This window comes from Galeopterus variegatus, unplaced genomic scaffold (genome assembly GCF_000696425.1).
Source record: "Galeopterus variegatus unplaced genomic scaffold, G_variegatus-3.0.2 Scaffold2292, whole genome shotgun sequence".
Classification (NCBI taxonomy): Eukaryota; Metazoa; Chordata; class Mammalia; order Dermoptera; family Cynocephalidae; genus Galeopterus; species Galeopterus variegatus.
Window position 1 is genome coordinate 132,455 of NW_007728403.1, and position 27,395 is coordinate 159,849.

The window sequence follows — 27,395 nt, forward strand, 5'->3', positions numbered from 1 at the left end:
AAAAAAAAAAAAAAAAAAAAAAAAAAAAAAAAAAAAAAAAAAAAAAAAAAAAAAAAAAAGATATAGGAAGGAAGTAGACATAAATTAAAAAGTTGTTTCAATTCTGTGTTTGAAATATTCTTCGATCCTTTAAGAATGCTGTTGCAGCCAGAATAAGGAGCTCCCAAAGATGTCCACAATCTAATTCCTGGAACCTGTGAAAATGTTACTTTACATGCAAAAGGGACTTGCAAAGGATGCCAGTTCATTTGGTTAGTGGTGGGTGCTGGTAACACCACAGTCAAGGGTTTGGATCCCCTTAACAGTCAGCCACCAAAAGGGACTTGCAGATATGATTAAACTCAGGGCCTTGAGATGGGAGATTGTCCTGGACCATCTGGGTGGGCCCAGCATAATCACACAGGTCGTTAAAATTGGGGAACCTTTCCTGGCTATGCTCAGATGAAGACGTAACTATGAAAAAATGGTCAGATGGATGCAATATTGTTGGCTATGAAGACAGAGGAAGGGGCCACAAGCCAAGGAATGCAGGTGCCTCTAGAAGTTGGGGAAAGCAAAACTAAAAAACAAAACAACAAAACAGATTCTCCCCTAGAGCCTCCAGGAAGAAATGCAGCCTTGCTGATACCTTGATTTTACCCCAGTGAGACCCATGTTGGACTTGTGACCTAAAGCCTATAAGAAAATAAATTTTTGTTGCGTTAGGCCAGTAACCTTGCAGTAGCTTGTTACAGCAGCAAAAGAAAATGAATACAAATGTTAAAGAGTTTTCCATTTTAATTTCTGAGACACATACATGTCAATGTTAGGTCTATGAAAGGTTTTATTACCTTCACAAGGCATGCAGGGCCCTTCTCTCCCGGCAGTGGAAAATTCAGATCAAAAGGAGAAGAGAGGTTAAGGGAGTTCAGTTGTTGCCCAGTAGATGCTTCAGTTTCTAAACGTTTTGGCTCTCCACACCACTGAAGACCACCAATACTCCCTAAATTCAAAGGATAGCATTGCATTTAGTGATTTCTAAAGCCTCCTGAAGAAAAAGAACATTTGGAAAGTGCCTTTCAAGTTTGATATAAATATGCCTTAGTATTAAGGAAATTCAGTAATATGAATTTATAAAGTAGAATAATGAAGTTAAGCAAAATTCATTCGTAAATCTTCGTTCACAACTGATTGTTAAATTTGCCTTCTCAACCCAATCTTGCAGATAGTAATTGACCAGACTGATTTGTTTTACCTCCTCTTCCTTTAACTTTCCCTCTGATTAAAGGTGCTAAAGGTAAATGACTAGCACATAAAAGGAGAAATAAACTTATCTACCTGCGATAATGAAGAAATTCATTGCTCATAAAAGGTGTGATTGAAATCAATAATGGTATATGGAGATTCTGAAATTCTCTCTTGCTATTAGAAAATTTCAGCTTTTTCAAAACTAGTTGTATTTTAAGCATGTTTTAACAAATAAACCACTACAAATTCATCTAGTATACCATGACTGCATGTTTTTCCTTCGATATTTTTAGTCCTACAAAACTAAAGTACTATTATTACAAAAAGAAAATGAGAAAGGATGTTTTCTGACATATTGTAAGTAATTCTCAAGGTAAAGAATTATGTTTTCATATTACTTAAGAATTGATATTAAAATAAATAAGAAGACAGAAAAGACCTTATCCAACTAATCACCTGATACTCTAAAAATGTACATCAGACAGCCACTTCTAAGTGTTGCCTGACTGCTCAGTTATGAAGCATAGTCTGACCAAAGAGTACTGCAAAAACTCTTAAAATTGTCTACAGTTCTGATAAACTTGAAAGTAAGGTTGCCACATCGTCAGCTCCTAAATCTAGAGCTACATTGTACAATGAATTCTGAAAACACATCTACTGCAAAAGAGCAGAGGTCTACAGGAAGCCTGTTGGCACACACTACCTGCTTGTCTGGCACCAGCATGTTGGTCTTTCTGTTTATTGGGCTGTAGGTCCATGTCTTCGTCATCTTCATAACTCCTCTTGTGACGACTGGGAGTGTAGGATGTTGAGGGGCTAACTCGAGCTTGGTTTGCATTAACGTAGGCGTTAAATGAAAGGTTAAGGAAAGACTAAACTGAGGAATATCCTAAATTATGTTAATTATATGACTAATAAAAGGTTACTAGTTTGGCAATTCAGTTAAAATGGAAATGTATTTTTAAAAGGAGGCTAGACTTCCAGTTGTGGTAATAAGAGTAACAGGTTTTCAACCTCATGCACCCACTCCTGCTGCGAACAGCTATATAGCTCGACAAAATATGCTGAAGCAGCTGTTTTCAGTCACTGGACAACAGAGAGCATAAGTTATGATCCTTGAATAAACAGAAACACACCAGGTAAATGCTACATTCTCCTAGCTTTCTCTTACAGGCATTTTCCAAACTGTAACAAAGAGAAGTGGAGGACCTGTTCGTGCTGGGTGGAGAAAACAGAGCCCGTAGTTCAGGGCTACTGAAGCAACTGGAATTTACAGGAAAAGTGCTAAAGAGGAAGCAGGTGCGGATAGAAGAAGATCCAGAAATCTGTGCAGGTTCTGTTTGGACCTTTGGCCAAATACTGGGCTGTGGATGCGTAAGTCAAGATTCCTTGAGGCCTAGTAGAGAACAGCTACTGGTTAGCCAAGACTCTGGAAGTAGTACAGAACTAGAAGTGGACCTTGTTCAACATCCCAGGCATTTAAGTAGGACCTAGAAACAGCAGACCTCATGAGTAAAGACTATATTCTGTATAGCAAGGACTATTTTGCACCCACCTTAACAAATATCAAAACCAAGCCTTAACAAGATCAAGGTGACCCAGTAAATTACCCATCAGAACAAAATGCAACATTCTTGAAAAGACAAGAAACTAAACTCTCTACAATGTTGTATATCAGCAGACAATAAATCCTTATTAGTTAAGTGAAGAAGGAAAATATGACCTAGAGTCACAGTTAAAATCATCAACAAAAACAAACCCAGAGATGACCCAGACATTGGAATTAGTAGACAAGGACATTAAAACTCAATTAAAAAATTCACAATTTTAAAAGAAAAAATGGATGTCAGATGAGGAATATTAGAGAAATCAAAACAATGAAAAAACCAAATGAAAAATCTACAGCTGAAAAATAAAATATCTGGAAAAAAAAAGTTCACTAAATCTCTGCCTGACAGCAAATTTGGGGATGAGAGAAGAAAAATGTCAGTGAACCTGAACGCTGAAGTCAATAGTAATGATCCAAACTGAAGCAATGGGAGAAAAAAAGGTTTAAAAAACCTAAAAAATAAAGAGAAATGAACAGAGCCTGGTCACCTGGAGGACAACAAGTAGACTTAACAATCATATGACTGAAGTTCCAGAAAACGATGAGACTGGGACAGAAAAAATATTTGAAGAAATAATGACCGAAATTTTCCCAAGTTTTTGAAAAATATCAACCCACAGATGCAAAAAGTTGAACAAAATGTGACCAAGATAAACATATTAAAAAACCACATCGAGGGACATCATAGTCAAAGTGCTGAAAACCAAAGAGAAAGAATATTAGAAGCAGCCAGAGGAAAACAAAAAGGACATGTAACATACAGGGCACAACAAACATGACGGCTAGTCTTTCATCAAAACCAGTGGAAGCACAACAGAAGGCACTGGAGCAATGTCACTGAAGTACTGGAGAGGGGAAGCGCTTGTCAATGAAGAATTCTACATCCAGTGGAAATGTCCTTCAAAAATGAAGGTGAAATGATATTTTCAGTTGAACAGAAACTCAGAGAATTCATCACCAACTTAAAAAAAAAAGTTAAGGGAAGTAATTCCAGATAAAATCGAACAAAGAAAACTGGAAAGAGTAAATATGAATACAAATGTCAAAGATATATTTTTTTATCATTTCTTAATTTATATAGAAGACAATCGACTATTAAAAAAAATAATACATTGTAGGCTCTATAATCTAAGTACAAGTGAAATATATGAAAACAACAGCACAAAAAATGGGAGAGGGATAGATAGAAGCATACTGTAAGAGTCAAGGATCAAAAAAGAAATCACAAGAGAAATTAGAAAATATTTTGAACTGAATAATAGTAAAAACACAACAAACCAAAATTTGTGGGCTACAACTAAAGGCAGTGATTACAGAGAAATGTATAGCTTTAATTGCTAATTTTAGAAAATAAGGAAAATTTAAAATCAATGATCTGAGTGTCCACCTTTAAAAACTAAAAAACACAAATTACAACCAAACTAAAAAGGAAGGAAATAAGCAAAACCAATGAAATAGAAAATAGTCAAACAAAGAAAAGTAAAGTAAAAAGTGGGTTCTTTCGCAAAGCCCTAGCAACACTGATTAAAAAAAGACAAAGAATAATAAATTAACATATTGGCAATGAAAGAGATCAATGTGAGATATCCCATAAACATTAAAAGGAAAATAAGAAAATACTATGTAAAGCTTTATGTCAATAAATTCAACAACTGGGATTAAGTGACTTCAAAACATTCCTTAAAAAATACAGTTTATCACAATGGACACAAAATATCTGTTATAAAATTGAATTAGTAATTAAAAATCTCACTAAGAAAATGTCAGGCCCCAAATTGGAAACAACCTAAATGATTACCAAATTGGAGACAATATAAATAAATGACACTCTGCAATAAAAAGGAATGAATTACTGATACGCACATTATGGATGACTCTCAAATGCATAATGTTAAACAAAAGAAGTCAGACAGAAGAAACTGTATACTATATGATTCTGTTTATGTGACATTTAAGAACAGGTAATGCTAAGCTGTGGTGAAAGAAGTCAGGAAAGTGGTTGCAGGGGAGGAAAGTGGTGACTAGAAAAAGGCCCCAGGAAGTTTTCCAGCACAAGCTCTTTACCTTGATTAGGGTATAAAATTATATGGGTATATGCATTTATCGAAATCGCTGAAGTGAATATCCTTAAAATACATGCTGTATATGTGCATTTAAGTGTATGTGAACTATGCCTTAAAAATTACTAACAAATAAAATAAAGTAGGGGGCCGGCTGGATAGCTCAATTGGTTAGAGCATGGTGCTGATAACAAGGTCCAGAGTTTGATCCCTGTACTGGCCAGCTGCCAAAAAAATAAAATGAAATGACTGATGGATGAATGAATGAATGAGAGTTTCCACAATCTCTTCTCAAAAGAACCAACATGTTTTCTTCCCTTACACATAAGACAATTCAGGTAAAGGATATTTCTTTTACCCATGTAGATTCCCCAGGCACTGGAACACAATAGAAAGTCTGTCTTTCCAAAGTGGTAGTTCGTGGAGAGTTTAAATCAAGTTCTTGTTGAGGCTGTAATGTATACAAAAAATATTTTTAGAAATTTATTAAGAAAAAGAAATTTAAAAAAAATTAACAATCACATTTTCACATTACTTATAATACCACAGTAAACATTTACATTAAAAATTTAATTAACAAGCAACTAATTCCAAACTATGATCTTAAAAAGAAAACTGAGATAAAATCATTTCAAACTCAGTAATCAAAACACTACCTCCAGGGCTTGCCGGTTAGCTCAGTTGGTTAGAGGGCAGCTTTGTAACACCAAGGTCAAGGGCTTAGATTCCCATACCAGCAATCCGAAACAAAACAAAACAAACAAACACACACCACCTCCCTCAAATCCATAATTCACAGTACCCCAGGCTACAAAATTAAATCCTTTTTAATTCTTTCAAAGACAAGGCACATGGGTAAGCCCACTGTCTCCTTCATAAAAAACCATCAGACTCAATCTATAAGATATGAATTTAATGAAATGTTCATTACTAGATAGCTCTGAGATGAGATTTAAAAGTCAGATATTACTTCCCTAAGAAAGGCATATTCTCTATTTCAAATATACTTAGGAAATCATAAGAGGAAAAAAGGATCTCAGAGATATCGAGTTTGAGCCTGAGATAATACATACAAGCTGGGTTTTTTGCTTGCTTCTTTCTTTCCAGGTTCAAGGTTCCCTTTTCCTGAAATGGGGCTTTCACTTATGACTCTGCAGCAACATATGTACAAACTCTCTCTTAGCCTCTGATAGTGTCACAGATGGAGTCTCTCACCTATTTTACTGGTGTATTTCCAAATGCTGAGATTACTGAGCTAAAATGTGTACTAGAAAAAATTGTGTATTAGTATATTAGCCTAATGTGTTGGGGCTCCTTAAACAAGGAATACAGTAAGCATTTATCAAGTTGATCCATTAGACTTGGCAAAATATTGATCTTATGAAAACACTCTAGAAGAGAGAAAACATTGACAGACCTGAAGTCCATCACTCATAAGATTAACCTAATCTTTCCAATAAATTAATTACTCTAAATAATTGTGAGAAGTTACATTTTTGTTTCAAAAATCTTTGTGATAACCTTCTAAATTAGGGATATTCTGTCCAGGTCTGCCCACTGAACTAGAATACTTTATTCCATCAGAAATCAACTTCTATTGTGAACTAATAGGCTGGTACTAGGATCTATAAATCAATCTCTTGGTGGCGCTTGGGTAAGCAAGAGTTAAGACTCCCAGAATGTAAAAAGCCCTAGGTAACCTGACAAAACCAAGAGTCTGGATCTTCCAAGGAGAGCACTAGACCCAGGATGTGGGTAACTCCACTGAGGTCCCATCTTTCTACCATGTCCCTGCCTAAACACCTGACTGGTCAATCCGCACCTGTGATACTTTTTTCCCCTGGTCAATCCCCATCTGTGACACTTTTTTTCTTTCCGTCAGTTGGAAATTAGGGTCTGTGTTTCAATAGAAACACATTAAAAAGCAGAGCAAATTATGGGAGACATTTTTTTTTCTCTGTTATCTATTCATGGTATACATAAGAGAAAATACCCATCATCTTTTTGGTTACTATGCATTGGTCTTTTCTTGATATAGCTTACTACAAACTATCAGATATCAAATGAGATGCACTATTATATTACAACTGTACAAATATTAAATGTGTGAGTGTAACCTGCTATACAAATTTATTGTATCAATTTACACAAATGACAAAATATACTTTTCATTGCAAATAGGATGGGTGAAAGGTCAGCATGAGATGTAAAAAAACTTGGAAGCTTCTAGCCTGAATAGAATATTTGAGGAAAAAATGCTCACCGCTTGTGACTGGCCAACTGCTCCCCCAAATTTCCCAGTGCCTCTTAAAGGGCCAAGACCATGGAATTAGACTGACCAATGTGCTGAGTGGAAGTGAGGAAGGTTCCTGCCACATGTGGGTCAGTTTCCCTGGAAAGCTGCCCACCTACAGTGGATCAGACCTAACTGGGATTATACTTTATGTTCAGTCCCTGGGATACCAGGGTTGTGTGTAACCACAGCACATGCCTTACTGATCCTGCTATGGGAGACAGTTTTGGTTAACAAATATATTTTGACATGCAGATACTCTTTTCTACTATTAAACTAGAAATTAATTTTAAACCTCCCCCAGCCATAGCACCAGGCATGTTGAACAAGTGTCAGAATGAAATTCAATGTAATTCTGCATGTTGCTCCCCTATTATCAGAAAAGCAATGCAAAACAAATAAAATACAGATATACTATGGTTCCTCTAAACTGCTTTTCTAGTAAGTTTCCACCTCAAGACTATCCCTTTGACAACTATCATTAGATATCCAATGTTCTTTCTTCTTGTCTCCCATTATTGACATGTAAGAGTTTCCACTACTTCTTTTGGTCAATAAAAGTTTAAGTTTATTAAAAATATTTTTTCCTCCAGAAAAAGAGGGCATGATTTAATTATATTTAATTAAGCAAATGCTAAGCCCTAAGTTAATCTTCCACTTTCATTTTAAAAGAATTGATCATAACTTGTAATTTTTTAAACCAAGTATATAGATATTGAGAATAGAAAGGAATTAATTTTGTCACTTATAATATTCTACCTTCTGAGCTGGCTGGTTAGCTCATTTGGAAGAGCGTGGTGCTGGTAATACACCAAGGTCATGGGTTTGGATCCCCTTACTGGCCAGCCACCAAAAAAAAAAAAAAAAAAAAAAAAAATAATATAATATTCCACCTTCTAAGAGATTTTTAGAAGATTAAAAAAAAATCACATCAGAAAATCTTTTTGGGCAGCTGCCCAGTAAGGAGATTCGAACTCTTGACCTTGGTACTATAATACTGCGCTCTAAACAACCAAGCTAACTGGCCAGCCCAGAAAAACTCTTAAATAAAGCCAAATAAGAAAGAATATGTCACATGATTTCTTAGAACTTATTTACACACAAGATAAATTGATTTAAATAAATTTAAGATCAGCCAAAGGAATAATAAATTCCCAGTTTAGGAAAATATTCTTATGAAAAATATTTTATATATCTTAAAAGTACATACCCCACACTCTGCTACGTCTCTATATTTTCCAAAATGAAGAATCTATGACCCAAAACAAAGGATAACAGTATTATATCAATATATCAGGATCAAAGCTATCATAAACAACACAAGGATAAAATACCATAAATTACAAGCAGAAAGTTTCACAAAAAAAGCAATACATACACGTGCTTTTGTGTTTTGATTAACTGTTTCATAAACTCCCATGTAAAACTCAGGGTCAAACATATCCTGAATCATGCAACGGAATTTCACAAAACTGTTAGGTTTCAAATAATGAAGGGGAACTTCATTCAATGATGGTACCTTAAAAGAAAGCAAACAATCAAGTTAGTCAACAAATCACCTGTCTGTGAAACATAAAGCATATGTACATAGATTATATATCCAGACTCAAATTGTCACACACACACACAAAATCAACCCCCTAAGGTAGCCAAATTATCTTAGTGGAAAAATAATCACCGGACAAAAGTATTCCTGAGTTCATACAAGTTTGTATGATAACATTTTATTTGTCCATAATCTAAAAGGATGCTTTTCCTGCAGAACACTTTTCAATTAGCAGAATGGCATTTACTTTGTTGAGCTCTTCTGTTAAACTAGTACACGCCAATTCCTTTAAAATGAAGGTAATAAAACAAAGGTAGTTGAAGCTTCTGCAAGTTCAGATTTTTTTGTCTTTGGAGTAACACAGTCAGTTACTGCCACCTAGAGGCACAATATACAAAGAATCATTTAATTGCTTGAACTTAAGTTGCAAGAGACCAAAATCTCATTAATACAAATGTACTTAAAGCAAAAGCACACATTAATTTATATATTTTAAAATTACATGTGGGTTATACTTTCCTGAGAGAAACTGTTGTCTGCCCAACCCTCTCCCTCCAAAATAGCAATAAGCTTACCCATTTAGGAGCATTATTTTCCTTCAGCTTTTCCTTAAAATATTCAATTACTTTCTTCTCCCAGTCAGGATTAACTCCATTTTGGGCTGAAAGAAAAAAATATACTTTTCAAAACTAAGGGTACAATATATTATTGCTTTGCCTCCCATGGATTTGTCACCCTTTTCCCTTGGGTGACAGAGCTGCCAAAGATTACTCAAAGCCCATCTCTTCTGAGCAGTGAGAAGCCCCGGAAAGGGATTAATCTCCCAGAACCCTCAAGATAGAGGTATTCCTTCCATTTGGGAAATTATCCACGAATTGGGGTTCTCTTCCTGCATTTATTCTTCAGACCAGGAAGTTAGAAGAAGAGAACACAGGTGGGATTTTTGCTAAGTACCATTTAACAAGTTTAACAATAGAAGCTGGTAACATTCAATTAAGTTGATCCACTAACAAAAGCTTGATTTTAGCAAACATTCTCTTCTTACAGCAATTTCCCAGTATCTTGACATATCAATCAGTAACCTGTCTGTCTTTGAGCCAGCAACCTTGCTGTGTTACAATTCTTTATCTTACAACAGAGACAATAGCCTGGGGAAAATTTCCTGTCCTTTGCAAGTATCTTAGGAGAGACTATATAGTCTGGGGAAAACTTCCTGTCCTTTGCAAGGTCAATATTTGAAACTGCAAGGCTTTGGAAAACCAGGCCCTGTGAAGTACATTTGCTTTATACATACTCTACAATATATAATAATAGACTATGTTCAGACGAGTCATACATTAGTTTAGCCAGTTAAAACTGAACTAAAATTTGCTATGATAGAATAAGTTTTAGGTGGAATGATGAGTTTTATACTTCAGTATGTCTGAAGCACCCACCACACAAGAAACTCAAGAAGCTGACCTATTGGAAGCTGGGTATTAAGGAGTTGCTGACCTCCTGCAGGCTTTCTGGAGTGAACAGCCTAGCTGAGAATACCGACAGAATGAGATGTGGAGGCTGCCTAGACTGCATAGCATATGAGCCACCAGAAATTATTCCCAAATAAAAGGTTTAAAAAAAAAATGTCTTGAAAGCAAAACATTTTTACGCAGATTTGTAAAATCCTTACAACTACCCTGAAATGAAGAGCAGAGGTTTTTTTTTAAAAAAACCTTTTATTTGGGAATAATTTCAGACTTTCAAAAAAGCTTATCCTTGCCACATTTGCTCTATCACTTGCTCTCTCTTACATATATGCTTTCTGACTCATTTAAAAGTTGCACCCATCATCTAATTTTACCCCTAAATATTTCAGAGTGTGTTTCCTACGGAGATCATCTTATATAACCACGGTACGGTTATCAAACTCAGGAAATTAAAAACAGATACAATACTTTTTGTCTAATCTACTATCCATATTCCAATTTGTCATTTGACCCAACACTGTCCTTTATACCCTTTTTCCCCTTCAGTACAGGACCCAGCCCAGGATCATATACTGCATTTAACTATCATGTCTCTTTAATTTGCTTTAATTTGGAACAGTTTCTCAATCTTTATCTTTTATGACATTGATATTTAAGAAGAATACAGGCTCTTAAAAAAATAGAATACTTTTCATTTTGAATTTGTCTGATGTTTCCTTATGATTAGATTCCAGTTAAGTATGACCAGTCAGATCTCTACATAAGTGATGTTCGTCCTTTTAAAGTGTGATATCTAGAATAACATGATGCCCATCTTCCTCTCATTGGTGATGTTTATTTTGACCACCCAAAGTGACAGACAATTTTTCCATTGTATCATTACTATTTCTCCCTTACAACTAATAAACAATCTGCAAGAGGCACTTATGGGAATTGGCCAAGAACAAAGAGTGAGTTATTGAAGAAATAGAGAGTTTGTGAACTAAAACCACCAAACCACATAGCTGGCCAATCTATCCACCATTTACATTAATCACACAGGTGCCTTGGAGATGTGGAGTAAAGAGATTTGGTCTATACTTATGGAGTTGATCTGTTAGAAATGCTCATAAATTCCTTCTAACACCATGCTTTATCACAGCTTCCAAACACTTTTAGTTAACTGGACAAAGGCCAGTTCTGAAAAGGAAGGGGGCGGGGGGGGGGGGGCTTCCTCAGGTGATTCTGATGCACAATGAGGGTTAAATACATAAATAAATTGGTCCTCAAATTATTGTTCCCTGACCAGTATCATTAGCATCACGTGAGTACTAGTTAGAAATGCAAATTATTCAGTCCACCCCAGACCTACTCAATCAGAAACTCTTGGGGTGGGGCCTAGTAATCTGTTTTAAAGAGCCCTCTAGGTGATTCTTTTTTTTTTTTTTTTTTAAAGATGACCGGTAAGGGGACCTTAACCCTTGACTTGGTGTTGTCAACACCACGCTCACCCAGTGAGCCAACTGGCCATCCCTATATGGGATCCGAACCCGTGGCCTTAGTGTTATCAGCACCACACTCTCCCGAGTGAGCCATGGGCCAGCCCCCTCTAGGTGATTCTGATGCACACTGAAATTTAAGAATCACTGCTCTACTGGATGTGTGTCAATAAACCGTCACTGAATTGGAAAAAAAAAGTGGGTATTTTTGCTTGTAGTCCGAATGGATATTTAATGAAAAGGCTTATATACAGCCATGACTGCCACATCACCAAAACTACTCTGACTGCATTTGTGTAAGAAACATGAGCATATCGCGTAACAGATCATGAAGCCTCATGAAGTAGTGACTGGGGAACAGTGAGTTACTACTAATTTGCATGTATATAAATATAATTTTCTTAAGTAAAGGCCAGCTCTACAAATGTCTAGTACTGCTAGACAACTAAAAGGATAATTAAAATCAAGGGTGCAACAATAACTGTCCATTATTTATTAAGTCTACTACACAGTGCCCAGCATTCTGGCAGGTGCTACAAGGATAATCAGAACTGAAGGAACTTCGAGCTAAGATAAGCTACAGATAGAGTAACAGCTAAAAGCAAAGAAAAACTAATGTGGATCAAAGAATCTCAGAGAGGGCTTCTGAGAGATAGGGTATTTGAGCTAGGCCTTGAAAGAGGAATAGAACTGAAACATGCAGAGGTATAAAGGCATGGCATATTCTAGATGTAGAGCACTCTGAGGGAAGAAATCAACAACAAGGAAGGACACCACCAGAAAGTCAAGTACTGGGAGCAGCCAATGAAAAAAAGGTCGATGAAGCCACATAATCACAGGGAGTTTTCAAAGCCAGCCCACAAATCTGCTCTATTCACAATTAACCTTTATATCCCCAGGGTCTAGCAAGGACCTGGGACATGAGTTACTATAGACAAAGGAATTAATATTAACTAAGTACAATGTAGAGAAAATATGCTATTTTGCAAGACTAGCATCCATCCCGTCCTTTTTGTCACAGTACTCTCTTTTTGGGAGAGGAACCACCACACCCTTACTTTCAGTCCAAGGGTACCTGTCCTAGGCCTCACAGTGGTTCTGATGATTGCTTAGGGGTGGACCAATTGAAGACAATTCTGGGAGTAAGGTCTAGTAACTGGGGTTGCAACATTGATAGGTTATAATCCTGAAGCTGCATGTGGCCACTGTGCCCAAGATCTGCCTGAAGACTAAGCCATGCCAGAGGAGAGCAGAGTAGAAAGGCCAATATAGACACAGTTTACGTACTTGGCTGTAAGTGAGCCTGACCCTAGCCCACCCATGACCCTCACCCACCTGAACCAATGTATTTGTCTTTTTTGGTTTAAGTAGGACCGAGTTGGGTCATTTGCAACCAACAGTTCTGCTTAGCACACTTATATATAACTCATGTTCCACAAAGAGTGCCATGAATTCTCAGGCATCTGAATTTGTGCACCACTGTGCTCAATCCTGCTCTAGAGTCAGGGCAATTGAGAGACAATATGTCATACAGGCTTTTATAGTCTCACCCATAGTGTATGAGTGTTCCAGTGGTTTCACATCTCACCAAAACTTGGTCTTGTCAATCTTTTCAACCCTAGATATTGTGCTGAGTATGCTGTGGTATCTCACTGTGGTCTTAATACCCACTTCCCTAATGAGTACTGATGTTGTACACCTCTTCATGTGTTTATTGACCATTCCAATAAATCCTCTTGTTACGTGCCTACGTAACAATTTTTCCCATTTTCAACAGCTGGGTTTGCTGTAGCATCATTGATTTGTACAAATTCTTTATATATTTTGGATGCAAGCCTTTTTTCAGATACTTGTAGTACAAATATTTTCTCCTAATCTGTAGCTTGCCTTTTGATATTCTTAATGGTGTCTTTTGATGAGAATTTTTTCATTTTTATTAAGTCCAGTTTATCAAGTTTTTCTTTTATGGTGACTGAATCCAGGGTCATGAAGATATTATCCTATTTTTTAAATTTTTCATAGTTAGGGCTATAATCCACATCAAGTTAATGTTTTTATTTATAGTGCAACATACGGTCAAAGCTCACTTTTTCCAAACAGATATCCACTTGTTCCAGCACTATTTAATTAAGACTTTCTTTCTAGAATTGAAAACGTGCTTTGGCACTTTTGAAAAAAATCACCTCACTGTACTTGTATTTACATTAGTCGGTTTCTAGATTCTCTATTTGTCTATCTTTATGCCAGTAACATACTGTCTTAATCAATATAGCTTAATGATTTTTTTTTTTTGATAATAAGTCTTAAAGTCAGGTAGTTACATTCTTCAACTCTGTTCTCCAAGTCTGTCTTGATTATTCTAGATCTACATTTCTACATAATTTTGAGGAGCAACTTATTGACTTCTACATAAAAAGTCTGCTGGAATTTTAATTAAGTTGTGTTGAATCTATAGATTAATTTGAGAAATGACATCTTAACAACATCAAGTCTTCCAATCCATCAACTCTTCCATGGGAGAGAGCGATAAGGAAGCCTATGCATGGATTCTTCCAGACTCCACCTATACTATAGTGCTGTAATAAATCTCAGGAGGAGTACAACTACATAATGTCACAAAAGTCTTCTCATGAATTGTCAAGTACAGGGGTGGTTGTTGGGCCCCAAACACATGCGTATATGAATAGTTCGTTTCTTTTTATTGCTGAATAGTATTCCACTGTACAGCTGAACCACAATTAGTTTATCCATTCACCTGCTGAAGGACATTTAAATTATCTCCTGGTTTTGATAACTATAAACAAAACAACTATAAACTCTGGTATATAGGTTTCTGTGTAAATATGAACTTTCATTTCTCTAGGGTAAATATCTAGGAATGGCACAGCTGGGTAGATGGTAAATGTATGATTAAGATTCTGCTTGTTTTACAGAGGGGCTGCACCGTTTTGCATTCTCACCAGCAACATACAAGAGATCCAGTTGTTTGCACCCTGTCAGTACTTAGTCCTGTCACTATTATTTTAGCTGTTCTTATAGGTTGATAATATCTCCTCATGGTTTAATTTGCATTTCCCTAATGCTAGTGATATTGAACCCTTTTCAGGTGGCTATTTCCTCTCTGGTAAAATGTCTATTTGTAAGTCTACTTAAATCTTTTGCCCCTTTTAAAATTGCTTTGATTACCACTGTGTTTTCTTTTATATTTTGGATACAAGTCCTTTACCTGATATATGATTTTCTTTTTTTTTTTGAGAAACATTTTTTTAATTATAAGAAAGTCATTTTAATATTAAAGATATAGTTCACTCTGTCTCTATTTTAAATTTTTTTTTTTTTTTGTCTTTTTCCGTGTCCGGCAACGGATCGCAACCCTCAGTGTCGCCCCCGTACCGGACCAGGACCGGCAACAGGATCGCAACCCTCGGTGTTGCCCCCGCGCCTCGCTCAGCCAGTGAGCGGGAACCGGTCTGTATGTGGGATCCGAACCCTCGGCGGGAGCGCAGCCGCGCTTCGCAAGCGGCGCACTAGCGCAGTGCGCCACCGGGCCGGCCCCTCTATTTTAAATTTTAAACACAAAAACTCCATGTGGTCACACAAAATGACAGAATTGAACTAATTCATATTCCTTCATGTGTTACCATTTTATGAATTCCAAATCAGCTGTTCAAATATTGGAACATATAGTATCATAGGGGTAGAGATGCCTGCTGTCTACAGGAAGTTGAAATGAGGAATGCCTGTATCTGAATCAGCATGTGCCAGTGGCCTTTGTTTAACTGGAGTTCTCTAAATTAATTTCCCTGTAGAACACAATGTTTATTAAAAATGGGAACAATTAGATAGGAGGAATAAGTTCTGATGTTCATTGCATAGTAGGGTGACTACGGTTAACAATTAAGTTTCTTATTTTCCCCCCATTTTTTTTTTTTTTTTTTTTGTCTTTTGTCTTTTTTTTCCGTGTCCGGCAACGGATCGCAACCCTCAGTGTTGCCCCCGGACCGGGGACCGGCAACGGGATTGCAAGCCTCGGTGTTGCTCCCGCGCCTCGCTCAGCCAGTGAGCGGGAGCCGGTCTGTATGTGGGATCCGAACCCTCGGACGGGAGCGCCAGCCGCGCTTCCCAAGCGGCGCACTATCCAGTGCGCCACCGGGCCGGCCCCTTTTCCCCACATTTTAAAATTCAATAATAATTCCTTAATACAATCAACCATTAAACATGTTTAAATTTCTCCAATTCTCTCCTCCTCCATTTTTCTGTCTTAGAATTGATTTGTTTAAATCAGGATCCAAACAAGTTCTGTGTGCTGCATTGGTTGCTACGTCAGCTGTCTCTTAAGTTTCTTTTAATATATAGGTTCCCTCTTTACCTAATTTTTTCCTCTTTACCCTATAAAGTGTCCCAAGATCTGATTTTCATGGTCTCCCAGTCTATACCTTGTCTTTTCATTCTCCTAATAGTATTTTTTGCAAAGCAAAAGTTTTTAATTTTGATAAAACCCAATTAATCAAATTTTTGTTCTATGCACTGTGCCTTTGGTGTCATGTCTTAGGAACTCATTGCCAAACTCCAGGTCACAATAATCTTTCTGTTTTCTTCTAAAAGTTTTATAACTGTAGGTTTTATGCTTTGATCTATGACTGAAGTTATTTTTTGTGTACAGTATGAGGTTTAGTTTCAGATTCATATTTTTGCATATAAATGTCTTGTTCCAACATCTTTGTTGAAAAGAACATCTTTTCCACTGAATTACCTTTTGTACCTTTGTCAAAAAACAATTAGGATGATAGGGGTGAACCTCGAAAACATTATGATAAGTGAGACAAGCAAGACACAAAAGGGCAAATATCCAAATATCCTAAGATTCCACTTAAATGAGGTAACTAGAAAGGCAAATTCAGAGACAGAAAGTACAACAGAGGTCTGGGAGGAGACTAGAGGGAACAGGGCCAAGCAGATGGTTGCCTATCTCATCTAGGGTGAGTTTGGATAGTTTGTGGCTGTGGTAGGCAGAATAATGGCCCCCGAAGATGCTCACATCCCAATCCCCAGAACCTGTGAATATATGTTATATGATAAAAGGGAATTAAACTAGCAAATAGAATTAAGGTTAATAATCAGCTGACATTAAAACAGAGAGATTATCTGGGTGGGTTCAATGTAATCACAAGGGTCCTTAAATGTGGAAGCAGGAGGCAGAAGAGGAGGTTTGAATGATAAGATGAGAATAACTTGACTTGCTGGCTTTGAAGATGGAAGGGGGCCTTGAGCCAAGAAATGTGGGCAGACTATAAAAGCTGGAAAAAGACAAATTCTCTCGTACAGCCTCGAGAAAGACAACTTGATTTTATCCCAGTGAGACTCAAGTCAGACTTCTGGTCTCCGAAACTGTAATATAATAAATTTATGTTGTTTTAAGTTTGTAGTAATTTGTTACATCAGAAGTAGAAAACTAATAGATTGGTTTTTGAGGAACTGGTCTATTTCATCTAAACTGTTTAATTTATATCTGCAGAGCTAATTGTATTATCCTTTTCATGCCTGTACAGTCTAGAACGGTATCTCCTCTTTCATTCCTGATATTGGTAATTTGTCTTTGTTTTTTTTCTTTGCCAATCTGGCTACAGGTTTATTGATATTAAAAAAAAAAAAGAAAAGAAAAGAAAGAAAGAAAGCTTTGGGTTTCACTGATTTTCTTTTTTTTTTCCTGTTTTCCTTTAATCCTTACAACAGGCCTAAGAAATGGGTTCTCTTGTTATTCCCATTTAATAGATGATAAAATTGAGGTATAGAAAATTAATTAACATGACATAGTCACACTTAAAGTGAGGAAGTATGAGGGGCCAAGTGGTGGCCTACTAGAAAAGTGATAGGGGTGGTCTTCTCTAGGTGCAGGCAATAAGGAGATGCATTTCTTGTAGAGAATTTTAAAATAATAAAACTAATAACCTGATTTTATCATCACCGAGCACTGGCAATTCTAAACAATGTCAATGATACAATACTCTTCCTGGAAAACCTTTTGTTCGGTCTAAATCCTAAACATTTGCTGTGGTTACTGCTGACTTTTAATAATACATGTGGAAGTGTCTAATTAGCACATTTTTACTACTTACTATTTAATAAACATTGCACTCTACATGGAAGTTAATTCTGAAAACCCTCAGTTACACAGCTGGCTCCCAACATAGGCCCAGCTACAAGCATTTGGTTGAAAAGTAATCTCTCTAAATGGTTCAGAATGATGCAAACCTGCTAGGATAGTGTCCCCCAACTCCCGTGGTACTCTAGAGTCCTAATGTATATAATAGAATGGCAAAACAGTCACAATGTATATAATAGAATGGCAAAACAGTGACTGTAAAGATGAAAAAATAGAACTTGAGTTCCTTCAATTCTATCTTCCATGGGACAATTTGGGAGTTTATATTTTTATATTCTTTGTGTTTATATTTAAGACACATTTAAAAAATATTTAAAGCAGTGAAACTGTAAAATGAGGTGTAGAAGGTACAAATTTTAGCTCATATATGAAACATTTTACTGAATTTTAATAACTTGAAGAAAAATTACAGGGAAAGATATTTGCTTTAAAACTAAAGAATGAATCAAGAAAATACATTATTACATCAGTGGTATGATTTGGTAGTTGCCTACCTTGTGTCTTTTGCAATCCTTTAATTTTATTAAAATTTACTTATTAGTTACCAGTTGTTTATATAAAACACTATTATATCAAACTATGAGACCAAAATTCAAACTATTAGGTAGCTATAAATACTACCGAGCTTTTTTGTCCTGGAGGAACTTGGAAAATTATTCTTAATATCAAAAATTAATTAATTATACAATTAATTATTTTACAAAATACAATTAATATAAAATTATTCTTAATTTTGTAAAGAAATCTGAAGTGTCCCTGGTGGTCTAGTAGTTAAGGGGAAAAAAAAAAAAAAGAAATCTAAAGTGTGGTGCCCATACAAACATGAAAACAACTCGATATAGTACTCAACAATAAATTCCAAAATGGAGGTGGGGGAAAGGCAATGTCTGGATCCATTTTGAAATATGTAATAACTTCAGCATTGCATATAGCTTCATTTTATCACTATTACTGAAAATAATTCTGTAGTATAGAAAAGGGAGGTGTTAAAAACTGATCTGCTCAGCGAGTCAAATACCCTAGGAGTGCCCTGGAGTTAAGCAGCAATCTGGCTCTACATACCGTAATCTTAACTATTTTCCATTCTCAAAAGAACTAAAAGCACTACAGATTCAGTGCAATCTCTATCAAAATTGCAGCTGACTTTTTTTTGCAGAATCGACAAGCTGATTCTAAAATTCATATAGAAATGCAAAGAAACCGAAGTAGCCAAAACAACCTTTGAAAAGAAGAATGGGTTAGCTCACTTGATTAGAAGTGGTGCTGATAACACCAAGGTCAAGAGATGGGCCAGCTGCCAAAAATAAAAAATAAAAAGAACAAAATTGGAGGATTCACACTTCCTGATTTCAAAATTAATTTCAAAGCTACAATAATCAAGATAATATGGTACTGGCATAAAGACAAACATACAGACCATGAAATGGAATTCTGAGTTCAGAAATAAAGCTACATATCTACAATCAACTGATTTTTCGACAAAGGTGTCAAAACCATTCAGTGAGGAAAGACTAATATTTTCAACAAATGGTGGGGTTCTCCCCAAGCCTCCCCACAATTAAACCGCATGTGAGATCTGGAAAAAAAAAAAAAAAAAAAAAGAAAACAAAAATAAATGGTACTGGAAGAAATGGACATCTACATGCAAAAGAATGAATTTGAACCCCTTCTTCATATCATACACAAAAATGGATCAAAGACCTAAATGTAAGCTAAAGCTATAAAACTCACAGATGGAAAATAGACATAAATCTTTGAAACCTTGGATTAGGCAATGGTTTCTTAAAAATGGCACCAAAAGCATAAGAAACCAAAGGAAGCATAGATATATTGGATTTCATCAAAATTAAAAACTTTCCTGCACACAACCAGGCACATGGCGCCAGTGCCTTGGGGCCTGCCCAGGGACCAGAGGCATGGAGAAGCGGACCAGACACACCCCACAACCAGGCATACCGCCAGTGCCAAGGAGCATGCAAAAAACAGCACCTCCATGTGGGTGGCCCACCACAGCCACCACAATAACCATGGCTGCCACGAAAGCAGTTAGACGCCACAGCTACCATGCAGATGGTCCGCCGACCACTGGAGTGCATTGACACAAGGAGAGTCACCAGCAGAGACAAAGAAAAGAAGAGGATGTCTCTTTCCACAAAACCCATTTCAGAGTGATAGAAGCAGCATCTGCTCTATGATAATATTGGGGAACCTGATCACATCTCACAGCATTGGACAGATCTTCTAGGCAACAAGTTAACAGAGTAACCATTATTCTTTCAGACTGAGAGAAGAAATCTAGGGCAATTAGACCGGGAGGAGGAGGGTATGGGGGAAGGGGAGAGGTTGGACAAGAGGCATAAAGAATAATTACGATTTGTAACAACATATATGCTAGTGATATTGATTTAATCAACATATCTCGATGTTCAACCCCAAAAATATGTATAATCGATTTTGATTCAATAAAACAAAACAAAAAAAACTTTCCTGCAAAACAAACTATTAAGAAAGTGTAAAGAATCCACAAAATGGGAGGAAATATTTGCAAATCATATACCCAATAACGTTCTGCTATTCAGAATATATGAAGAAGTCTTATAACAATAACAAATTTTTTAATTGGCAAAAGATTTGAATAAACATTTCTCCAAGGAAGATATACAAATGGCCAATGTGCACATGATAAGAAGCTTTTATCATTAGTTATTAGGGAAATGAAAACCAAAACTACAATGAGATATTATCTCACATCCATTGGGATGGCTGTAACTAACAACAAAACAGACTAGAACAGGTGCTGGAGAGGATTTGAAGAAATTGAAACCCTTGTACATTGCTGGTAGAAATGTAAAATGGTGTAGCCACTGTGGAAAAGTTTGGCAGTTTCTCAAAAAGTCAAACATAAAATTATCATATGACCCAGCAATCCTAACTCTATATATATTCCAGAGAGAATCAAAAATATAAATTCACACAAAAACTTATACACGAATGTTTATAGCAGCACTATTCACAATAGCCAAAAAGTGGAAATAACCCATGTCCATCAGTGGATGAATGGGTAAACAAAATGCAGTGTATACATACAATGAAATATTATTTTCAGTCATAACAAGAAATGCAGTCATCAAAGGATACATGTTATGACACTGATGAAATGTGAAAATATTATTGTAAGTAAAAGCAGCCAGACCCCAAAGGCCACATGTCTGATTTCATTTATATGAAATGTCCAGTAAACCCATAGACAGAAGTATAGTGGTTGCCATAAGATGTAAGAAGGGGAATTGGGAGTGACTGCTAATAGGTATGGAGTTTCTTTTGGGAGTGGTGGAAATGACAGTGGTGATGGTTGCACAGCATTATGAACACACTAAAAACCATGGAATTGTACATTTTAAAATGGCAAGTTTTGTTATGTGAATTACATCTCAAGGAAAAAATTTATGAGGAAAAAAAGCAGAAACAGTTTAAAGCGGTTACCCCATGGGGAGAGAGCATATTTTTACTCATTTAATACCTTATCATCAGTTTTTTTAACCATGTGCAAGTTAATATATTATAACTTAAAAACTCATAAATATACCTTTTGCCATGGCTACCCAATCCATTCTTCTTCTCTGAGAACTTATCCACTGTTGAGGTGAGGGTCTCAGTACTCATGATTGTCCTACATAACTCTGTGCCTGGCCACAGCTGACTGAACCATGAGTGCACTTCTAACTCCATGCTAGGCCAATCAGATTTTCTATCCCTGGAATTTGAGATTAAGATAAAGATGCTAGATAATGTGGGTTGGAACTGAGAACAAGTGAATTTGCGAGCTATAGAGTAGAGAAAGTGTGCAGAGATGAATGTAGCCTAAGAGAGAAAAACTAAGAGTTGCTTGGGTCCCTGCTACCTTTCCAGTTCCTGATTCCATTCAGTCTCTTGATATACCCAACCGCCCTCCCTGCCTTTGGGTTCTATAGCCCTATTATAAATTACTTTTTTTCAGTGGCCTGCCATGGATAAGGGAGGAAAGATCCAAGCTGGGTACAGACAATAAGGTTGTGAATTGTCTGTTTAGATTCATGGTAATAATAAAAAGCAGACTGGCTTTTAGTTTATTTTATTACTGCTTTAAATTCTCTAAAAAGCTAGTGATGAAATATTCCACTCTGCCCTCCTCCATACCACTGCTCTTTTTTGCATGAGCTAGTCTAGTTCTGTTGGATACAATCTTAGATATAACCCAAAACAATGGTCTTGGTCCAAGCAACAACCTGAAGATAAAATAAGTAAAGAAATCAAAGTTGATAAGCATTCCTACTCCTGAAATTATTAAGTAAAGAAAATCTTTCTTAAATGAAAAAGAATGACTGAAAGAGAAAGTAGAGTACAAAATCTTTTTTAAAAAAAATTTAATGTAGGGCCGGCCCGGTTGCGCACTGCGATGGTGCGCCGCTTGGGAAGCGCGGCGGCGCTCCCGCCAAGGGTTCGGATCCCACATACAGACCGGTTCCCGCTCACTGGCTGAGCGAGGCGCGGGAGCAACACCGAGGGTTGCGATCCCGTTGCCGGTCCCGGTCCAGTACGGGGGCGACACTGAGGGTTGTGATCTGTTGCCGGACACGGAAAAGGACAAAAAAAAAAAAAATTTAATGTAAATTTCCTGCCTTTGTTTAAGGGAAGCAGTTTGATATAGGTCACTAAAAAAACAATCACTGCTGGGACCGAACCATTATAGCATTGTGCACATAATAGAGCCCAATAACGATCTGCTGAACTAAAGTATTCGTAAATCTTAAACCTTCAATGTCCTGTATGTAAAATTAGTTAGAAACTAGAACTTTAGAGGCATTTTATAAAGGTTTATAGGAAAAAATTTATCCATGAACAATTGTTATATAGTAGATACAAATTCAAAACACAGACTGGTTCACAAAGATGAATTATGATTCATATATGTAGCCATGGTTGGCCACCCACAGAATATCAAAGTTTCTTATCTGAACCAAGAAGAAAAAATTAGGATTTGCAGGTGAAAGTAACTCATACTTGGTATGATCATATTCTCTAAGCCAACATAAGGCCCACCAGGACTACCTTAAATTTGAGATTTGTCGTCACAGAATCTAACCCGATTTACACCACTTCTTTTTTTTTTTTTTTGTCTTTTTGTCTTTTTCCGTGTCCGGCAACAGATCGCAACCCTCAGTGTTGCCCCCGTACCGGACCGGGGATCGGCAACGGGATCGCAACCCTCGGTGTTGCTCCCGTGCCTCGCTCAGCCAGTGAGCGGGAACCGGTCTGTATGTGGGATCCGAACCCTCGGGCGGGAGTGCCGCCGCGCTTCCCAAGCGGCGCACTATCCAGTGCGCCACCGGGCCGGCCCCATACACCACTTCTGATTAATCAGTCTTCCCACCACCTCTGTTCAATAAATGTCTACTGAGTATTTTCTTTTTTTTTTTTGTCTTTTGTCTTTTTTCCGTGTCCAGCAACGGATCACAACCCTCAGTGTTGCCCCCGTACCGGACCAGGGACCGGCAACGGGATCGCAACCCTCGGTGCTGCTCCCGCGCCTCGCTCAGCCAGTGAGCGGGAACCGGTCTGTATGTGGGATCCGAACCCTCGGGCGGGAGTGCTGCCGCGCTTCCCAAGCGGCGCACTATCCAGTGCACCACCGGGCCGGCCCCAGCTGAGTATTTTCAATGTACAAGACATATTCTTGGCAATATAATGGCGAATAATGCAGATACAGGCCCCGAATTCCCAGAGACAAAATCTAGCAAAGGAACTCAAGAAACAATCAATTTCAACATTGAGCTTTACATGCTAATTTTCAGGGATGCATAGGATGAATCCCATAGTAACATGGAGCAGGGGGGTACTTAGCACTTACTTTGGTACTTAACTTAGGTTCTACCTCGGTATTTAGGTTCCCAAAGGAAAAGTAAGATTTATTTAGGAAAGTGGACACGGAATGAGAAGGGGGAACCGGATAAAAGAAACAGCAGATGCAGAAGGCCTTGAGGCAAGGTTCAAAACCGAAGAACTGAAAGATGGTTCACTATGGCTGGGATGGAGAGGATGAAGGAGAATGTAGTGATAAAGTCTGAGAGTTAGGCAGGGGTGGAGCCAAGAAGGGCCTCATAAACCACTAAAAAAGGTCTGGATCACGGCAACAGGAAGTCACTGAAGGACTTGATTCTAGTGTGGAGAGTCGAAGAGAGAAGAAGCAAGACTGAAGACAAGAGGCCAGTTAGGAAGCTGTACTAGCTGTCCAGGAAAGAGACTGCAATGGCCTGAATTATGACAGTAGCATTGGGGATGAAGATCTCCAGACAGATTCAAAAGATATTTAAGAACCAGAACGGATAAGATATAGTAACAGAATTCCCATCCTGAAAGAGCAAGAAGACTTGGTAAGTAGGTGGTTATCAAAAAAAAAAAAAAAAAAACTAGCATTGGGCCGGCCCGTGGCTCACTCGGGAGAGTGCGGTGCTGATAACACCAATCATATAGGGATGGCCGGTTCGCTCACTGGCTAAGCGTGGTGCTGACAACACCAAGTCAAGGGTTAAGATCCCCTTACCGGTCATCTTTAAAAAAAAAAAAAAAAAAAACTAGCATTGGGCCGGCCCGTGGCTCACTCGGGAGAGTGCGGTGCTGATAACACCAATCATATAGGGATGGCCGGTTCGCTCACTGGCTAAGCGTGGTGCTGACAACACCAAGTCAAGGGTTAAGATCCCCTTACCGGTCATCTTTAAAAAAAAAAAAAAAAAAAACTAGCATTGGGCCGGCCCGTGGCTCACTCGGGAGAGTGCGGTGCTGATAACACCAATCATATAGGGATGGCCGGTTCGCTCACTGGCTAAGCGTGGTGCTGACAACACCAAGTCAAGGGTTAAGATCCCCTTACCGGTCATCTTTAAAAAAAAAAAAAAAAAAACTAGCATCACATACTAAAAAGGAGAGCACTCGATCAGCAATTGAACTTTCTGAGATGACAGGAATATTCCGTCTGTTCTAATACAGCAGCCTCTATCCACACATAGCTACTGAGCACTTGAAAATGGTTAGTAACACTGAGCAACAGAACTTTTCATTTTGTGTAATTTTAATTAATTTAAACCTAAATAGCTACAACTGGCTATTATACTGGACAGCACAGCTTTAGATTACTGAGACACCTAACCTAGTCTTAAGTTTATGTGAAGGTATATAACAGAGGTAATAAGAATGGGGGAAAAATTCCCTCAGACTCAGGGGAAAGATGTCCAAGATATATTCATTTAAGAAATACTTATTTCAGAATACTATTCACAGCAAGATTGCATTTTTCAGTTGCAAAATTTTTCATTATTTTGAATATCAATTACTGGTTCCAGTCTAAATATATACAAAGAAAATAAACTGGACAACCATCAGCCAAACAGTGGTTAGCTTGAAGATGAAAGGTTACAGAGGTCTTTCATACTGTTATATGTCACTGAATTGCCTTTTTTTTTGTACAATAGACGCGCATTATCTTTTTATCTGGAGGAAAAATAAATTTAAAACAATTTTCTACTAAACTAAAAAGTGTCTACAAGTTTAACTTCTCATGTAAACATACCTGTAATGCTGCTAATTTAAAGATATTCGATATAATCACAGTGACAGGAAAATACAGCAAAAATATATATTGTACTTCAGAACAGCTTCTACAAAAATAATTATGCATTCTCTATAAGGCACAATCTGTATGGGAATAAGATATTCTGTGGGAAACACCTCAGTAAGGTTCAGGTTCCCACAATAATACACAAAATTTGTAAAATACTCTAAAGCTAGTATTTTATATCCAAATTAAATCCTTCCTGTACCATGATGAGATGCATCCTTTAGGGTCATACACTTAGGAGACAAAATCTGATGCAAACACATTCAAATGTGTATCAAATATAAAATCATCTCATTTACCCAGCAAGACAAGGGTATGTGGTATTTCTCACAAGTGAATTTTCTTTTCTTTTTTTTTTTTTAAAAAAAGATGACGGGTAAGGCGATCTTAACCCTTGATTTGGTGTTGTCAGCACCACGCTCACCCAGTGAGCAAACCGGCCATCCCTATATAGGATCCGAACCCGTGGCCTTGGTGTTATCAGCACCGCACTCTACCGAGTGAGCCACAGGCCGGCCCTCACAAGTGAATTTTCTAATATCAGTAACTGGAACTTAATCATTTAAGCACCGACCTTTTTACTTTGGAGAGATTTTTCCTACGTCTATGTGTCTGCACCCTCTTAAACCAGTACTGCAATGTAATCCTCACCTGGCATTTTGAGGCCATTATTTTGAATATTAATCATTGGTTCTAGTATTCATTGCTATGAACATCGGTTACTAGAATTTAGTGAAGCAACATATGCCCCCTTTCTACAATCACCCTTGGACGCTATACAGTGAATCTGCCTGTTTTTGATTTGTTTTTTAATACATACATAGTTTTTTGTTTCTTCTGTTTCAGGTTGTCAGTGTTCACTGGCTACAATCTGGACGCCTGGCCAGGCTGCCTTCTAATTTGCTGCCTTTAGTTGCAGCCTGGGAAACCAGATAACTAAACCAGTTAGAATTATAGGTAAAACGAATAAGGAGTTGCTGAGTTAGCACTAGAGGCCCTCCTACAATAAATAACACACATTTTATGCCACGGGTTTTGGCTGCTGAGGACTATTTAGCTTCTTACTAGCCTTCCTCCCTAGTATCCCACTATGATTTAAATGAGCGAAGGCCACACCACTCTAAGTTAACTTCAGCCAAGTCAAGGATTGCGATCTAACACAGTGGTTTCTGGTTGCGTCTGACTCCACCACTCATAAGTGCAAACTGACACCGGGGAAGGGGTGTGTGTGTGTGTGTGTCAAAATATCCAGTGAACGACAAACAATCTACACGCTTCTTCGTGTACTCTTAGCAGAAAAATAGCAACAGCAATTGCAACTAGAATGTACTAAGCTTGCCTGCAGAGTTCTCAGCTCTTTCTATGTAGAAACTCATTTACGAAGTGGAACATCAGTTGCTAGCTCTGGCAGAGGAGCAGATGTAGACCACACGGGCTCTAAAGTCGTCTTCACAGAAAAATTCAGCTACAACATTAAATCTTATCTCTGAAAGGCAGGATGTGTGTAATACAGAGTTACAGCCAACTTCTGCGCGAGCGAGCGGGCGCTCCCCTGACACACCGGAAGTTTTGAAATATCCTGTAGGCTTCCCACAGGCAAAGTGGTTCGCCTTCCCCCCGGCTCTGCGGGTCCTCCCCGAGGCGCAAGGACCTCTCCGAGTTTGCGGGGCTCGGGGCTCGGGGCCCGGCTGGGCCACAGCCGGGGAGCGCGGCCGTCAATCACAGCCCAGTCCTCGCGACTTAACCTTGGCCGCTCGCGAGCAGCGAGCCGGGCAGGTGGGAGGCACCTGCGGCTGGAGGGGCTGTCCCAGCTCCGCCGGTGCAGGCCCCGGGAGCCGTCTCGGGCCGCGCGAGCCCTCGACGTGGTCCCGCGTGGGGGCCGCGCGGCGGTGCGGGGCC

General features: G+C 38.0%; 1 protein-coding gene across 1 annotated transcript in view; it reads right to left on the reverse strand.

Annotated features, from left to right (window-relative positions):
* Nucleotides 1-27,395, reverse strand: part of MCMBP (minichromosome maintenance complex binding protein) — a 53,058-nt gene that overhangs the window by 19,781 nt on the left and 5,882 nt on the right. The window contains exons 2-7 of the mRNA XM_008581204.1: nucleotides 9,311-9,396; nucleotides 8,568-8,708; nucleotides 8,400-8,441; nucleotides 5,246-5,347; nucleotides 1,931-2,075; nucleotides 831-982 (exon numbers count right to left, since the gene is read on the reverse strand). Coding sequence (XP_008579426.1) covers nucleotides 831-982; nucleotides 1,931-2,075; nucleotides 5,246-5,347; nucleotides 8,400-8,441; nucleotides 8,568-8,708; nucleotides 9,311-9,396 — 668 coding nt within the window. The remainder of the gene's footprint in view (nucleotides 1-830; nucleotides 983-1,930; nucleotides 2,076-5,245; nucleotides 5,348-8,399; nucleotides 8,442-8,567; nucleotides 8,709-9,310; nucleotides 9,397-27,395) is intronic.